Consider the following 19,296-nt stretch of genomic DNA (forward strand, 5'->3'; position numbering starts at 1 on the left):
ATTTTTTTATTATTATGCAAGAAAGAACATTACAAAGATACAGTATGAACAAAGAGACAAAGAGGGTTACAAGAATAAAATTTCAGCAAATTAAACAAGTTTAAATGATTTACACCAGGAAAGCGTTTTACATGCAATGTAATCATTAGAGCCTTTTAGAGAGTCCACATAAATTTCAAAGTCTTTTCTAAAAAAAAAAAAAAAGTAATGGTGTTTCTTTGAAAATGTACATATATGGATGTAAATTTTTGCTAAAAAAGCAATAATTGAATAATAAATTTACAATGAGAAGGATCTACATTCAGCGAGAAACCAACGAATAAAATTTGGGGGGAATTACAGTTTTGAAATAAGAATGTTTTAATGAAATTGGAAAAGTCAACCCAAAACACTTTACAGTAACTGCACTCCCAAAATAAATGGTTTAGGGTTTAATTGCACTGAGTACAAAATGAGCATTTAGGGGTAATATTGGTATTAAATTTAGCTAGTTTGGTATTTATTGGGTAGCATTTATAAATGATTTTGATTGAGACTTTAACGGCTTTATTAGATAAAAAGATTTTTTCTCTGAAGAAGCCAAAACTGTTTCCAATCTATGTCATTAAATATATTATTCCAAAAACCTATGCAAGCAGGGAAAGAGATCCGAGAACTATTAATAACTAAGCGAATATCTTTGTTTGACATAGAACTGAGAAGAGTTTGGTGAACAAAAGGATTTGGGTTGTCAAAAATAAAATAATCTAAAGAACCTTTAGGGCCAGATTTGACTAAAGGTATAACTTAATCAGGGATTTAACCAAAAACTATGTCATATTCTTTTGGGGGAACAGGAAAAGAAAACTGATGCATACATTTTTCGTATGAAAAAGGGACACCACAATACTCTAAGAGCTGACTAACTAAAAGTATTGTAAATGTAGATAATTTTTAAAGAATGAAAATATACAACCACAATCAGGAGATCAATATGAGATACAAAAGAGGAAAAATACAAACTACATTCGCTGCAGAAAGAAAACAAGACTAACAAAACAAAGGAAAATTAAAGTTTAAAGGTTAAGTAAATTACAACTGTATAAAAGTGTATGAAAATAAATAAATTAAGAGCATTAGGAAAGCTATCTAACTCAAATCAGAGTCAATAGATAAAAGTTCTTCATACAGAACCAAGAAATCACATTTTTTGTTGTTACACATACGGAAATATTTAAGCAGTGAGTCAACTTCAATCAGAAAATGTCGAAAAGGAACTAAAAGATTGTGCAAAGGTAGGAGGAGTGTTTAAATAACGATAGAGGTCAACCCAAAATTTCTGAACAAATTCACACATACAAAACAAATGTATTAAAGTTTCATCATCCTCACCACAAAATGTACAACTACTCGGAATATCAACCTATTTGGAAACAAATGAGTTAGCCAGATTTATTTCATGCAATATTTTAAAGTGGATTTGTTTAGTTTTATTAGGAAGGCATCAACCAAGCTTTTCTCCAATCTATATTATTAATTAATGCCGCAAAATAAAATTTGCCTCGCAGAACAATAAGATTTATTTGCGGAAGAATCAGATGAATATGTTTATTATTATATTTCTCATCATGAGTGTCAATGCCGTCCAGCACTAATGCTGATTCCTTCATATTTTTTGTATTGTATTGTATATGACTTTTGACCAGATGCATTAAGCCTGTAGGGATGGCTCTAAGAACAGTATTACATTCTCTAAAGGGAATAGGAAAGTCATGAACAGTCATAAAGCGCTCAAAAGACAGTAAGTTACCAAAATCATCAAATAAAGAAAGTAAATAAATTAATCCTCTATCAACTCAATTAGGATAAAAAAGATTTATTTCTAGCAGTTAAATCCATATCATTCAACAAGATTGTAAATGTAGATTTTTTTGTATTAAACAGTACACATTTAATAAAGCACAGATGAGATTTACAAGCCATTAAAAATGGAGAAAGGCTTGCAAACACGTCCTTTTTATGCTTGACAATTAGATGAATTAAGAGTTTTGCTCTGGAGGTTGAATATTAAGATTTATTTAATATTTGATGTTGAATGTTAAATATTTGGCAACAAAAACCAAATTCACCACATCAAACTGGCGCTCATACTCAAAGTCCAACGTAAACATCCTTTTTGAAACTAAGTACAATGTAAAAAGATGTTAGCCATACAACACAACGAAAATTTGTAAATGTAGATTTTTTTATGTAGTATTTACAAACATAGTACAAGAGAATACATCTCACAACAGTTATGAATATAATAAAAATAAATCAAATAAAATGAAATAAATTATTTCAGTTAGACAAAGTATAAACAGATGCCAGGGGCAGAAAAATAAATTGGTAAGATAATAATAATAACAACAAAAAAAAACTTATTCAATCAATTAAAATTTACATAATGCCTCATTTTTTTTTTAGCTTTTCTGTTTTTTATGTTACATAATGTAAGTTAGTACCATATTGTTTAATCTTCTTTATAAAATGAACACAATTTAGCTTAGCTTTGGCCCATTTCTTGACATGAATATGGAATGTTCCAAGTAATATTATTAGTTGTTTAAGAAAACATGTTTTGAATCAATTCCATCTTGTACAAAAGCAAATTTGACAATTGTAAATGTAGAATGTTTTTTTTTTTGTACATTTTTTTAATTGCAATAACAACATTACATTACAACAAATACAGATACAAAACCGAAAGTATGGTACAACCAATAGAAATGTTACTTTTTGAAAAAAGTGGAACGTAACAAATTTAGAACATTATTATTATTTTTTTTTATTGAATGCTTGAAAAACAATAACAACAAATGTCATGAATCAAACAGCAACAATCCAGGGTTTTTTAGTCATTTAGTCCAAGATAAGTGCCAAGTCCTTAATCAAAGTCCTCTTCGTATTGCTTTTAAGTTGGTTGATCCTTCAATACACTCAAAATACATTTTCATTTCAATTTTAAATTTAGGGAAAAAAGGTTTACACTTGCAAAACTTGCTCTTGTGAATATGAAATTTGGCCAACAAAAAAAACAAGGTTCATGAAATAGGTATTATTTTCCTTTTCACAATCATGGAAACCAAAGATAACATTCTTATATGTAATGTAAATGTAAATAGTTAAATCAAAAACTCACTGTGTGGCGTACGCGGACGGTGTCCTCCGAGGGCCATTGCGCGCGTTTGCGTATCCGCCCCCTCCTATCCTGTCCTGCTTTCCCTCTCACACACACACTCGCAGTGACTGAGAAGGCGATGAGAATGAGATGAGAACAGCCATGGAGGAGCTTAGCGCGGTAGGAGAGCAGGTCTTCGACGCCGAGTGTATCCTCAACAAACGCACGAGGAAGGTAACCAAACATCCACTCAATACACAGCGCGATCCGAATGCGTGCGCGATCCTCAACGCCTGTTTGATTTCCACAGGGCAAACTGGAGTATCTGGTCAAGTGGAGAGGATGGTCGTCCAAGTAAGTGTGAACTGAAGCACATTCTGCATTTATTGTGTTGTTTGTAATACGGTCAGCGAGTGCGTGTATGCAGCAGATGGAGTAGTAGTGTTCCAGTGTAGTGCTGTTTGACTTACTGTGCCTGTGAAACATCCTTCAGCGTCAAGCTCGAGAAAGAGAAACAATGAAAACAACAACAACAGCGTGTTGCGCCTGTTTCGATTCGCGTCCACGCGTGAACTCGTGCACTACTCTCTCTCTCGTTAGATTAAATTACACTTATTTTGACGCGTTTCTCCTTGTTTTCTTTTGCTTCGTTTTTGAATTAAGTTGTTTTGGTTTGACGGTTGATTTAAAGAGCCGTCTAAAACAGCCATAAACTTATAAAGCACCTAAGTGTTGTACTTGTTGTGGTTTTAAATGCTGCACATCACGTAATGAATTCTGTAAGCCGCAGAATGTTTGTTACATTGTATCATTTTTGGAACGTGTTCCGTTGCTTTGTAAAAATTCGTTATTTTTTTGAAAAAAGAACCGTTTGATCTCGCGCCGTCTGCAGAACACAGCGCGTGGTTTGTTTTGAATTCTCTCTCTCTCTTTTCCCATTAAAAACTCCAGCTGCCCCCAAAACCCCCTCCCCCCCCCCCCCTTTATGCCCCCCACTCTAGCTCTCCGTTACACCGTCGCCCCCTTTTTGCCCCTTCTACGGGCACTCGAGCTGTCAATCACACGAGCCACACCTCCCGCGCGCGCGCTTCCATCTGCTTCATTGATTATTTACGTCTTGCATCTATTTTTTATTCTTCATTAGTAGCCTACGTTCAACTAAGGTCATGGTTTGACCAGGCTAAAATGCACTGAGAGTGTCTAAAATGCTTTAGGTTGTATATATTATGGACTAGAAATTAACTCTTGGTGTAGAACATTTTGTAATTCGTTTATATTGCTGCGAATAAATATCAGTGGGGCTCTTAAATCTTTGACTGTCCCTCTGTCAAACGTTTGACCATGTATTACTGTTGTAAGTAATGACATTAAAAGTCTTTTAAATAATGACGTACACGCACAGCATTGTTGGTTTACAAAAAAAGAAATCAAACAAACATCCTGTTGCACATACTACACTTGATTTTGGTTTTATTGTAAAAATAATTGATAATAATCATGAATATAATTGATTTAGTATTCAAAAATGTTATATTTTGAATATTTCTTTTAAATAAATTGGACTTACACTTCATATTTTCTGATTTTTCATAGTATATGTATTAAGTCTGGTACTTTTACCATAAACCAACATGTCTACCATTTGGTAGAGGCTGATATTTTTTAAATTATGGGATGTATAAAAAATATGCATTACGTGTGTTTACTAGTGACATTAGAAGTTAAGAAGTGCAATCCAAAAAAAAAAAAATCTTGGTGGGATAGTTAAAGAGTTAACAACTTCCCTGGTCTGTTGTGATTGTTTTAAGAATAAGAGACAAGACGTCAAATTACATTTGCATGCATAATAAACAGATTTTTAATGTTTCACACGTCACTTATGTTTAACAAATGTCAAAATATGTGTGCACAAATGTTCTTTATTGCGGTAAATTTGGTTTTATATTCGCACATTTGTCTATTTTACCGCTCAGTATATTGTTTACTAAGCTAATTTGAATATTTAGTCTAAAATTGAATTGCATTGTAAAAGCGCTATGCAAATAAAGATGAATTGAACTGAAATTGCATGTAAGTATGACTTCAAAACAGCATTAGCTCTATTAATTGATCGTGAACAATGTTGTACTTTGATAGTCATCGTCTAATCATATAATTCCCCTATTTAGAATTTGCTTTCGATATTTTTTCTAAAAAATTATATTATCAAGGAGAAAGTCTGAATGTGTGAATATTAAACCAACTTTACCTCAATATGTTCTTTTGTCATTCAATGTAACTAATGTAAAATGAAAATGATGCTTATTCTGACCTTTACTCTATCTTAAATATCTAAAACAATTAAGTGCTCAAGCTAAATTTGTGTTATTATCAGGGTTTTTAAATGTCTTAAATGTCAAAAGCTAAATTTAAGGCCTTAAAAATTCTGAAGTCTGCTGAAATATTGTGTTGTAGGTCTTAAATCCTTTTTAACAGGTCTTAATTTTCCTTTGTTTGTGTATAGCCACCCAATTTGGCTATTAACACCCATACAATAACCAACAATCCACTTTTTATTTAAAAATAGCATATAATTACTTTCCCTACAGTAATGTTTGATTAAAAGTTCTTCATTTATTTACTGCTGAGCAAAACTGACCTGACTTTTTTTAATTATTATTAAACGTATTAAATTATAATCCTTTTTTGATGGGTCAAGTGAGAATCATTTCCAACTGGGGTATTCCAAAAAGAAAAATCTTTAGCATTTAGCCCTGTAAAAGTGAATAATTTCATTCATAGTGGTCTTAAAAGTGTCTTAAAGTTTGAAATGTAACTTTGTGAAACTTGCAGAAAACCTGCATTGAATTTAGTTGAAACATATTTGTTAACAAATGTCTAAATAGTTAAAAGAAAAAAAAGACAAACTAGAAAGATTTTGGTGTGACACATTGATCATTAAAGTATTAAATCATTAAATCTAATTAAAGTCTTTCGATGTATCATCAAATGGTTGCTCTAAATATGTCTAATAAGATTTGTGAGCTTAAAATCTATTGTTTTGCTCAAATTTATTTTCTGTCTAATAAAAATCAGGGCAAGTTTACTTTTTATGGATAGAAAAAATTAGATGTTTTCTAATGCACAGATAAAAAAAAGAAAGCTTAAACATTCATTCATTAATTTCCTTCGGCTTAGTCCCTTTAGTCATCAATATTCACCACAGCGGAATGAACCGCCAATTTATCTAGCATATGTTTTACGCAGCAGATGCCCTTCCAGTACTGGGAAACACCTATACACACTCATACACTACGGTCAATTTAGTTTATTCAATGCACCTGTAGTTGGACTGTGGGGGAAACCAGAGCACCCAGAGGAAACCCACACTAACACGAGGAGAACATGCAAACTCCACACAGAAATGCCAACTGGCCCAGCTGGGACTCGAACCAGTGATCTTCTTGCTGTTAGGCGACAGTGGTAACCACTAAGCCACTTTGTTGCCCCTAAATGTTAATTGTTTCGATACTTATAAACTCTGTGCACACTTCAAGTTTTCATTTATTTATACATTCATTTTCTGTCTGTATCATACAGATCTTTTTGGCATTCTGTCAGTTCCTGATGGATAATATTAATCATTATTTCTTCGTTGGAAATTGCAGTAGAGGTTGTGGGAGAAAAATGAACACTGTTTCATGCTTATTTTCAGTAATGCTGCTGAGTTCAGTGTGTCTATTTTGGTAGATCACTACTTTTCTTGTGGTAAATGAAATCCAGACGGCCCAGACTCTTTGAAGTGCCCTTTTAAGTAAACTGTCATCTTATCTTTCTTACTTTTTTTTTAACCCTCGCCTCGGCTATGTAACCACAACATGTCTAAAGTTTGGTTTAACTCCACATTTTTTTCTGTTTACATTTACAGTATTAATGCAAAACTGACATCCAAATGATATTCAAGAGGTCACAAATAGCTTGTATTTGCATATATAAAAATAATATATATAAAAATAAACAGTTTTGACTGCTTATTATTTTAGGTGGCTTTTTTCATCTGCACATGATTCATAATAATTCCATGATCATATGTAATATTTCTGCTACTTTTCATTCTTGTAGAGGTTTGAGGGAAAATATTGATACAGCAAAGTATAGGGCTGCATGATATTGGAAAAAATATATAGCGATATATTTTTCTGTGATAAATATTGGGATATGAATACAGTTTCACAAGTTTTCTGGGGAATCTAACAGAGTTCAGGAACAGAAATGTATTAATAACAATGCAATAAATTATTCTCTTAGTTTGCTTGGTCTCATCTCTAGCTAAAATATAAAAAAAATCTTAGAGCAAGTAAAAATATTCATATGTTTTCAACTTCAAAAGAAATATGCCAAAATAAGGAGTTTTTCCTTAAATTAAGCTAAACTATCTGCCAGTGGGGTAAGCAAAGAAATCCAGTTTTTGCTTTAAAATGTAGATATTTGAACTAGAAGCAAGAAACCTTTTTGCATAAATCCTGTATAAATATAGTAATTAAATTCAATTGTGTAGCTCCTGGTCAACTCTAATTCAGACTCGACATTGCAGATCTTGCGATGAGACTATTGTGGATGCGCACATTGTAATATCGATGCTAAAACTATATATTGCGCTGCCCTAGCGTAGTATCACACTATTTTCTGTGGCAGCAATATATCATTACACAGATTCCCTTATATTTAATATAACTAATATTTTTGTATATTTTTTTATTTAATATTAAAATTCAGTAATGAACATTTGAAGTGGATCAAAAACAAGTTCTAAGAAATAAAGAGGTGAACGAAAAGAGACTGATGAAACCCAGCTAATAATTTAGTGTTTAATAGACATCTAAATGTGGACAGCTTGGCTAAACAAGGCTAAACTTGGGCTATCAGTGAAAATCTAACAGTCTAGTTTTGGCCTATTCTTAGACATCTATTAGATTTTCACGGTTGTTAGATGTCTGATAGACATGGGAACATGGTCGTCTTGGCTAAAACAAAACTAAATTTGGGCTGTTAGTGAAAATCTAATAGACATCAAAAAACAGCCCAAAACTAGACTAGTCATCAAATAGACAGATTAGACAGACTTTACATTTGTAGTCACTCATTTCTGTTTATTTGATGACTGGTCTAATTTTGGCCTATTCTTAGATGTCCATTAGGTTTTCACTGACAGCCCAAATTTACCCTTGTTTCAGCCAATGTTTAGATGTCTATTAAACATCGATTAGACATCTTTTAAAAACAAATAAATGCTTTCTGGGAAGGTTTTGATCCACTTTAAATGTTGACTAGTGTGGATCTCTTTTATAGTCCACTAGATAGATGGTGATGAACTTAAGTTTTTTTTTTTTTCCGGTGAACAGATTTAGCTTTAGCAAGTAAAATAAAAAATGGTGCACACATTTATGACAGCATTATATCAAAGTGTTTGGTCTGTTTGACTGTGCCATTTTAAACTAAGAAACTTACATTATTTACAAAATTAGTAGCTTTAATCTACTGCTTAGTCAAATAGATATCAGTGCTTGTACGAATGTGGACGACAAGGAGGCTCAGTGGTTAATACTGTCACCTCACAGCAAGGTCACTGGTTTGAGTCCTTGGTGTGCCAGTTGGCATTTCTGTGTGGGGTTTGCATGTTCTCCCTGTGTTGGTGTGGGTTTCCTCTTGGTGCTCCGGTTTCCCTCACAGTCCAAAGATGTGCTCTGAGATTAGGTGAATTGAATAAACTAAATTGTCCGTAGTGTATGTGTGTCAATGAATGCTTCCTAGAACTGGGTTGTGGCTGAAAGGGCATCCGCTGTGTAAAACATGCTGGATAAGTTGGTGGTTCATTCCGCTGTGGTGACCTCTGATGAATAAAGAGAATAAGCCGAAGGAAAATGAATTTACGAATGTAGTCCGGTCGCTTTTGATGACAAAATCATGAGGACTAATGATGCAATCAACAAACCTCATCACTTGACCTCTCGTCTAATTACATGCTGTCATGGTTTTGTCATCAAAAGTGACTGGACTATTATCGGACTACATTCACTGAGAACAGTTTAACCTATTTTTGACCACAATTTTCATTTTTAGGTGAACTATCCCTTTAAGGATCAGAGTTTGGCTCTAACAATACAAATCATTTGTCATCTTTAAACCTTTATAGTTTGCCACCATCCTTCAAACCACAACATTTTTAATTGTGTAACATATATTAAAATGTAGTATGATCAATTTACTATGTTTTAGTGAGAACAGGTCAGAGTCTGCATTTTGTTTAACTTTAAATGTCCAGTCTAATGTTATTTCTCTCATGTTTCAACACTAATGAATGTAACTTAATGAGTGTGTTTATGTGGTCTACTCACATGCTAAATAAGCCAGTGTCTGTGTTTCAGGCATAACAGTTGGGAACCTCAGGAAAACCTTCTTGACCCGAGACTATTGGTTGCATTTAACAAGAGGTAAGAGGTTTCTCCTATTGGACGAGCAGGTCTGTGTGCCAGAGCGACGCCCCCTTCTCCATGTGCAAACAATATGGGCTGCAACGCTTGGGAGGGCGTAAATGGGGCTCCATTCACGGGCCATTCAGGGGCTGCAGACGTGTCTCAGCTCACGAGTTCCTCTGCAGCCTGATGGAAAAATCAAACAAGGGTTAATGCTTTTGACAGGAACTACTTTTAGTTTGCTTTATCAGCATTTCACTGGAGGAAATATAGGTGTGAAAGTTAGACATGGGAAATGACACCACTTGTTGGTTTCTGTTATGTTAAAACTGTTTTTGTTGGTTAACAGATTTTGAAAAAGTTCTTTCAGTGTAAGTTTTTCTTATTAATTTTCCTGTTTTATCTGGGAATAAAAAATGTACATTAAAATATCATTGAAGGTATTATGGTTTAAAAAAACACATACATCTATTAAAAACTATTGTGTTTTTAAAGAGCCCATATTATACATGAAATAGGGTCATATCTTGGTTGTAAGAGTCTCCAACAACAGTCTAATATGCATGCAAGGTCAAAAAACACTTTCATGGTCTTATAATCTGCATTTATTTTTACCTAATTATCCCAGCGACTCCTGTATGAATCGTCCAGTGATTTATTTGTTCCCAAACCCCTCCTTAGCGCGGAGCTAATCTGCGCTGATTGGACCGATGACAGTCTGTCGCGATTGGTCGACTGCCTTCAGTCAGAGAGGGAAATGGCCAATAGCTAATCAGCAATTTAAAAAGTAATCACAGTTCATACACGCTCGATAGTGTAGGCGTGGAGTTTAGCTGCCACACTATGGCGAGTGGATAGTGCCACGGATAACCGAACGAAGGAGACAGTCGTGTACTCGCCATACCACACACACACAAAAACACACACACACCTCCGGATGACAACGCTCCCGCACCCGCCAGGTTTTAGCCTGAGAACCCGCTCCGTTTTCTGCCCGCCGCGCCCGGTCCCGCTAGAGCGGAGAACACAACCAAAAATCACCCAGTATACAGTCCATCTGTATAAACACATACACACAGCACAAAGCTCGTTCGTTCGTTCGCTCTCTCTCTCTCTCTCGCTCTCTCCCATACGCTCTCTCATACCAAGCAGACTCTCTCTTTCTAATTCACATAGCAATATCCGTGATATTGCTAGACAGCCCGCTCCCGTCCCAAATTAAACCCGTTACCGACCGCTCCCGCGATTTTTCCGAAATTTATTCCCGCGGCTGTCCCCGCGCCAGATTTCTGCGGCGCGGGAATAAACTTCCGAATAAATCGCGGGAGCAGAACTCTAGCACGGAGCTCCATAAACAAACAGCACGCGTCGCGTTTTTAACGTGGCTTTGCACGCGATAAGATAATATATCCAGTTAACCTGATACAGTACACGCGGTTACAAGTAACAAATCACAACTAAATACATTTGCAAGCTAGAGTAAACGAGGCAACAACTTTAACCGCACGTACTTACACTTGAGAAATGGAAGAAACCCATCCTGACGTCCATCAGTTACTCTTTACTGATCCTTCCTTTAACAAACGCAGATGAAGTATTCTTTGTAGCATGTAGCTTCCAGAAGTTTCCAACTGCTTGGTTATAATGCTGAGGTTTCATCTTTGGGTAGAGACTCAATATATCCATCTGCAGTGTGACTTCAATCAACCGGCATGTTTGTGTGTGTGTGTGTGTGTGTTTGTGGGTGTGTGTGTGTCTGGGTTTCTGCGTCAGAGGGCGGGGCCTCAGGTTTGAAATCTCCCGGGTTTGCGCGTGCACGTGAATAACTTGGTTTCGTTCGTACGTCATGGCGAAACACCTAATGAATCGTGATCAAGGCGACTCGTTTGAAGCACTATGAGTCGACTCTTTTATAGATGAATCAACAGTTTTAAACACTGTATTCTTACAGATTTAAGCCTTAGCTGGATACTTCACTTCACTTAGAGCTGTGTTACACACTACATGGAGGGGAATTTTCAAAAACCCATAATATGGGCTCTTTAATACAAATTAGAACAAAAGAGGGTTGAGACAGGAAGACAATTGTAAACAGGAAGTAAATTTGCTGCGTCCCAATTCGCATATTTGTACTATGCCCTTACGTGGTCCAAACACAGTGAATTATGTTTCATCAAACAAAAGAATAGTGAAATATGACAACAAGGATCGGTCCCTGTGGCTTGTACAGCACCTCTCATCAGTTGTAATAAAATAACTTTTGCATAGATTATAGTAGAGATATTCCCTATGATTACAGACATGTGCAGGAACCACCAAAATTAATTACAGCACGCTAGACCACACAACCTAAAGGTACACTTTCAAATTCGAGTTTATAAAAATACAAAAATCGCCTCTTTTTTTAAAGTGTTTATTTTAACACAGACAACATATAAAGTTATTTTAAACACTTTCAATAATGTTTTTTAAAAAATTCAAATGGTTTTCTTTAAAACAAGACCAAATTTTTGCATTTACACCTTTGCATGTGGATTTGGGAAGCTTTTAAATTTAAGTAGACAAAATCCAGGCGGAAATCCCAAAATAACAGCAGAGATTAACTGGTTAATGTCCGAACACGTCTTTATATAAGTTTAGTATTTAAATATTTTCCAGTGGGCTAGATATTAATGAACAGTCATTGAAACATCTTTTCCGAAGCCTCTCTACTTGACGGCTGGTCTTGCGCATCTATCATGTTTGTAGTTTATTTACACTTTTCACCTGTGTCTGTAATTCTAATTGAATCAGCGCTTAGAGTATGGACGGTTCTACACTTAAAATTTTGACTGGAAATGGTAAATAATCCAGGAACCTTTGGCATACTCTTTTCAACATACTACGAATTGGAACATACTAATTCTAATTTCAAATACTATTTAATACGAATAGTATGCGAATTGGGACGAAGCACAACTGAATTTCACAATATACTTGATAGCTGCGTCCCAAATGGCACACTATGCACTATGTACTTATGCACTTACATACTCAACAACATAGTATGTGTATGTAGTTACATCCCAAATTAAACAATAATGTTTTTTTACTAAGCAGAAATTTAATGTGTTTTCCAGATGACGTTTGACTGTTGCCAAATTAGTGAAATAAATGACCAAACTATCAAATAATACCTGCCATGAGTACAACTGCATTCACCATCGGGAGGCGCTGTAATCACGCTCGTAGGGGAATTTTGCTTTCACAATCCAAAATAAATAAAGTTATCCATCATCAGTACCCAAAAGCTCCGCCCCTTCTGCTATATGAAGAAAACTACGACCGTTGAGTCCATGAAGTTTCACATTTCACACTTAATTTTAATGGTTGAATAAGTGCATCTTCTGGGTATTTAAAGTGCACTTATTATTTTTAGAATAAAAGAATGTTTTAGTGTAAATGCACTACATACACTATTGGTACTACAAAATGGAGAAGAATAGTGCATAAGTGTGCGATTTGGGACAAACCGGATGTTTTACACAAAACTGTTTATTAAAACTATGAAAGTTGTTAAAAAAATAACATTTTAAATGGAGTATATTTTCTAATGTATTGTTTTATGTAGATGAAATAATTTTCGTGTCTTTCACAGTTTTTTTAAATCTTATTTTTGAATTATAATTGTGTATGAAATGGCCAATATAAAACATGCTTTAATCTCTTAACGACCATATAGAATACAGTTTAAATGTACAGTAGTTGAGGTCAGCAGAGCTGCTCTACAATAAATTCAATCTAGGTGTTTCTGTTTTCTATTGTTGAGCTGTCATTGTGTAGAACATATGCCAGAGTAATTAGAGGTTCATGCTGCTGTGGCGACCTGTGATGAATCAGGGACTTAGCTGTAGTAAAGTGAGTAGGGATGGCCCATGTGAACCTGACGTTTCGACAAAGTGTCAAGATCCTGAAGCACATGAAACACTACTGAAGCATGATCCGAAAAACTCAGGTCAGTAGCCAAGGTGATAAAAAAATAGGTCACATGAGTAAAGTGTTTTGAAACACCAGGTCATGTACATAAAGTGATTCAAAGCATCTGTCATTTCAGAAGCCTTTCAAGACCTAGAAAATCCATGTTTTACTGACAGGGTTGGTAAAAAAGCCTCTATCTCATGTAACCTAGTGGACTATGCCTGTGTACAGAGTAACTGTGCTGCAAATGGCCCGAGTTCAAATCCTGAAAAATACTCTGAAATTATGACTTAATGTATTTTAATAATGTTATTTTTTTTATGAGCAAAAGACATTTATTCACAAAGTGTTAATTGGGATGTCAGACCAATGTTAAGAGAAAATGCATTACAAGAACAGAGGATTTAAAAACTAACATCACTGGAAGCCTTAACTCTACAACATGGGGTTTAATACCTCATATTGCTGAAGCTGTTCCAGAGCAATACATAAGAAATGGCCACTATGTCGGCGCAATAGCCTAGTGGTTAGCATGCAGACATATGGTGCAGTAGCATGTCAGGGCGTGTAGAGTTCGAATCCCGGCTTAAGGACATTTCCATACCCTACCCCCTCTCTCTCCAACTCCGCTTCCTGTCTCAATACTGTCCTATCTAATAAAGGAAAAAAGGCCAAAAATAAATCCTTGGAAAAAATGGCCACTAGGTGTCACTGTATAGATGGGTTTCAAAGTCGTTTTAGTGTTTTATGAAGCCTTGCTTTGCCCACCACTAATAGTGAGTGACTTAGCTTGTGAAATGGGTGTTGTTGTTGTTTTTTTTCTCTTTAAAAAGTTGCCTCTACTCAATTTGCACTGTATGAAGCACTCTAGAAATAACTGACTTAACAGTTGTACACAAATTAATAAATGTTTATGCATTCATAGGGAGCAGGAGAAGGAACTCTTGATAAGCAAAAAGGGGAAACGGCCTCGTGGACGACCCAGAAAAATAATGGTGAGTATGTTATAAAATATGCCTCAGTTTATGGCTGGACAATGTATCGAAACAAAAGCACAAACAAGATTGAGCAAAGACACTATTGTCATGCACTTCTTATCAGGGAAATACGTTAAAACTCCAAATACCCTCAAAGAAACCCAGGAAATCCCTATAGTGTTAAATTTGACTGCTTTCATTGATTTAGCTTGCATAATTAACACAACTACTTAATCGTTCTGAACACTCGAGTAAAGTTATTAAGTGTGTTTGAGACACTAAAGGCTGATTTATACTTCTGCGTCAAACACCGGCGTAGGCTACGGCGCTGACGCATAGCCCTTCGCCGTGGCCGTCGCTGACGTGCACCTCTCAAAAATTGTAACTACACGTCGCAACAACGCATAGCGCAAGCTCTGTGATTGGTCGGCTTGCTAGCGCCGACGAGTCTGGGCGGGACCGATAGCCGCGCGAATGGCGCGAGCGATTGTTTACAAGTGTGGAGTCCCGTGAAGGAGCTCCGGATGGAAAGTTTTGTTTTGTGTTTACCTCATGGTTAAAGTTGTTGCACGTCCGCCAGGTTCCTGCCTCAAAATGAGCGAGTTTGAGTCACTTGTACATCCAGGAAGTGTTCAGAATAGCAAAACAGAAGCGAAGAAACTCGACACAGAGGAACATTTACACCTCACTGCCCACTAGCGTTTCGGAAGTGTTAATGCAGACCAACAGAGACAGTGCGCAAAAGTATAAATGCACAGCTGCGCGCGTTGCCTACGCCGTGAATTGCGCCGGTCACTTGACGCAGAAGTATAAACCAGGCTTAATAGTTGTTATTATGCAGAAATATTACTTCAATATCATTATCAACTGCTCAAATCAACTTTGATTTTAATACTGTGACTGTCAAAAGGCTGCTGCTTCATCTGAAAGCACATGTTGGAGGTTTAGAATCCATTTTACTGACAATATGCTCATTAAAATTCGGTTTGATTAATCAGCCAGCTCTAACCAGATCTAGCAAGATGAAAAGATTGTGATTTTGTTTTTGTTCTTACCTCTTTTTTGTGTTCCTCTCTCAGGAAACTATTCCAGTGGTGTCAAAGTCAAGCAGCTCATCCTCGTCTTCATCCTCTTCTGGTTCTTCGTCATCTTCCTCATCATCATCCTCTTCTACAGATGACGACGATGAAGACGACCACAACATGACTCCAAAGCCGATTCCTCGTCCTCGAGAGCATCTCCCGGTCCCGCAGAAGAAAGCGCAGATCGTCGTGGCCAAGCCAGGGCCGCCAAAGAAGCGAGGGAGGAAAGCGCTGCCTCCGGAGCTGAAGGCCATACGTCAAGTTAAAGGTACTCGGAAGATCCTCAAACCCATTTCCAGAGACTCGGATCTCCGAGGCATAAAGAAACCTCTCATGCCTGCAAGCTTCACCTACACCGGCTTGAATCGCACCTCAGGAAGGGAGCCGATGGCAATGCATAACCGAGGGTCTTTTACACACAAGAGTTCCTTAAGCTCCCTTGGACGCTCCATCGGATCCGTTTCATCTCCTCCAACACTAAATCGGTCGCCGCAAACTAAATCTGCTTCAGATTTCAAGCTCTCCGTCTCAGATATGAACAGCGGACTTGATCCCAAGACTCCCACGTGCAAATCTCCAGGTGTAGCCGCACTGAATCTGCACAGCAGCAATGGACAGACGTGTCCACAACTCTCTCCCACTGTGCCGAAAGATCAGACCCTGCTTCAAAGGTCAGCATCTCTCCCGAAATCCCCATCAAGCTCATTTTCATCTCTCAAAACTCCTTCCAGCCTTCAAGCTCTCAATCTGCAGAGCGTCAACAAAACAGTGCAGGGAAATGGGACTGATTTGAAGACTTCCCCCCATTCGGGAAGGAAAAGTTCTGGATTTAACACAAGTTCTGCACCGAACACTCCTAGCAAGTTCCAGACCTCACAACAAGCCTTAAAGAGTCCACAGAAATTGAAAGCGGATGATTTGGCTGAAAGACTTGGGAAGAAAAGCCAAGCTAGAACAGAAAAGATTCTGCCAACAGAGGGTCGAGATTCTCAACCGGCGCAAGACAGACCCTCGTCTAAAGATCCCAGCAAACAAAGCAAGACCTTGAGCGAATTGAGCACCGGAGAGGAGGGAAGCAGCTCCGATACCGACCATGATTCCTCATTTCCCAGGGACAGCCATGACTTGTCCATCTCTGTGCAAGCAGGTCAGGATTGGAGGCCGACACGGAGCCTGATTGAGCATGTGTTTGTCACTGACGTCACTGCAAACCTGGTCACAGTAACAGTGAAGGAATCTCCAACCAGCGTTGGGTTTTTTAGCATTCGGAATTATTGAATGTCTTCAACTGGAAGTGCAGCTACATTTGGATAATCGGGACAAGTTTCAAGCAAGCTGTTTGATGGGTCTCCATTTTTTAATGGATTTTACTTGTTTTTACTCAAAGTTGGGACTGTTTTAGCTGGTCAGATTTGCAGTTCCTTGACACGTTTTTAATCAGACATGTACAATCTCGCCTAACTTGAAGTCTAAAGTGTATTTCTGAAGCGTTCGCCTTGGTTTCAAATGCAGGGATGGTTTTCTTGTTGAAGTTGATTCTGAGTACAGTACTAGTAAAGACAAAATTCACAAGATCAAAACAAATATATCCAAAGTGTTTTTAGCTGAATCTCAGATTGTGTCTTTTAAAAAGGTGCCTATTTTTAAGCTATCGTTTTTCTGCTTGATAACCATTATAATGAGGGTTTTTTCTTTTTGTTTTACTATGATGTGGGTATATTTTGTACTACACAACAGTTCACTGTTTATTTATTATTTCTTACAGTTATTTTTGTTGGTAGGTGACATGCTGAAACACACAGTAAAGATTCTTTTTGTACAAAATTCATTATTGTCTGTTCTGAGTCAAACCTACACTTCAGATTATCTAGAAGTATACTGCAATATAATTTTTTGGGTCAAATCTTACTCACTTTAAGTTAATTAAACTAATTTAGAGAGGATCATGTGCTTATAATTGACCACAGCTGGTCCCGCATTAGCTAACACTTGATTCATCAGTCAGATAAATTCCATTGCACTATAAATAACCAAAGTTTTTTTATTTATAAAGGGTCACGAAACACCAAAACACATGTTTTGAGCTGTTGACAGTCGTATATGTGTCCCACACTGCTAAAAACACCATTAAGACACCTATATTTCACTAAAAAGTGTAAATTGGTTGTTTTTGCGTTATTTCAAGCAAATTCGTACTTCCGGTTTGAAACAAATTTTTGAAGCTGCGTCACGGCCATGACATAATAGCGTTGTATTCCAGCGTGCAGACTGGACGTCTGTGCCAGAGTGAGTCTTATTACGTCTTACAGTGTGATGCATTAATGCATGAGTAAGGCTTGGTTCAAACCAATCAGCGCGCTCTATTGTGCAACTTCATTAATATTCATTACTGTCAGAGTGTTTAGACGACAGAGACGCCACGTTGTATTGGCAAAACAAGCGTGAAGTGTTGCTTTTATAGTTTGCTGCAGTTAAGTTTCGTTTTCATTTTGTCTCTGTGAGAGCGCAGCTGGCGTCACGTGTGGATTAACAGTGTACGCGTCGCGCGACAACAATAACCTACGTGTCTAAGGAGGATTATTGTTTACCTGAGAGCTGTTCTCATCTGCAAACAATGAAATCTGGATTCGCTTGTAGTCTCCTCTAAATAAAGACCCGGCTCTAGTTGCTGGTGATTTTCCTGTCTCTACAGATTTGGTAAGTGAGCGACCAGTTCTCTTTGTTTATTCAGTTGTATTTTATTCGTATCAAACAAACTATTGCACCGAGTGTAAACAAGTTAGCACTAACAGTTACAACCAACCTATAACCTCGTGTTGGATTTTGTGACCGGAATAACACACGCGGCTTTCTGACGCTACCTGCACCTTAGAGTGCATCTAAGTTTCCGGGAAATGCAATTTTTTTTTTTCTCTCATTCGCCGTGCGGTATCAAACATTGCATGAAAAATACACGCTTAGAGCAGTTCCTCGAATCAAATATCACGTTTGTCGGGAGGGACATGGATGAAAGAGCCAAACTGCAGTTAAAGTCCACCATTTAATAATTTGGCAAATAATTCGACTACAGATGTCCATGTAAACACAGTCACATTGTCCGCTGAGGTTGTGTGTTTTGACTCTGAAAATCAGCGCGCCCAAATAGACACTCCCTCACCAAGCCTCTTTTCTTCCTCCGACACTCCCCCCTAAACAGAGCTGGACACGCCCACTTTTCTGACTTTTTCCAAAGTAGAGGTGTGAAAACACCCTGCTGAAACGAGGGGGTTTCATGGCCCTTTAAGTTTGAAGAATCACCCCTACTCCTCCCTTTCCTATATAGGGTGGCATGGTGACCCAGTGGTTGGCATTGTTGTCTCACAGCAAGAATGTCACCGGACAAAGTCTTTTGTAGGCCAGCTGACATTTCTGTGCGAAGTTTACATGTTCTACCCATGCAGGTTTCCTCCCACTGTCCAAAGAAATGTGACAAAAGTAAAATGATTACATCAAATTTGCACTATAGATTTGCACATAGTATTTTTTTTGTCTCCATAAGCAACCCTGTCTGTCACAAATAAGAGGCTCACTCACTCTATGTTTTGGAACTGTGCCCAGGCCCATTTCCCGGATCGTTTGTGAAGTGTGAGTCCTCTGAATCGGGCTCAAGCACAGTTCAGTTGGCCGGCCCAGGCCCGGTTGGAAGAGGT

The 19,296-nt window shown here is 37.2% G+C and overlaps 1 protein-coding gene across 1 annotated transcript; it reads left to right on the top strand.

The window, feature by feature from the left end:
• The first annotated feature begins 3,255 nt into the window (after positions 1-3,255).
• Positions 3,256-17,427, top strand: cbx2 (chromobox homolog 2 (Drosophila Pc class)). The gene is given in 5 exon segments (NM_194373.2): positions 3,256-3,373; positions 3,450-3,493; positions 9,544-9,609; positions 14,474-14,543; positions 15,605-17,427. Coding segments are annotated over 5 exon segments (1,533 nt in total). The 5' UTR covers positions 3,256-3,301; the 3' UTR covers positions 16,886-17,427.
• Positions 17,428-19,296: the final 1,869 nt, after the last annotated feature.

The sequence above is a fragment of the Danio rerio genome, chromosome 3 (genome assembly GCF_052040795.2).
Source record: "Danio rerio strain M-AB ecotype USA chromosome 3, GRCz13ab, whole genome shotgun sequence".
NCBI classification, from domain to species: Eukaryota; Metazoa; Chordata; class Actinopteri; order Cypriniformes; family Danionidae; genus Danio; species Danio rerio.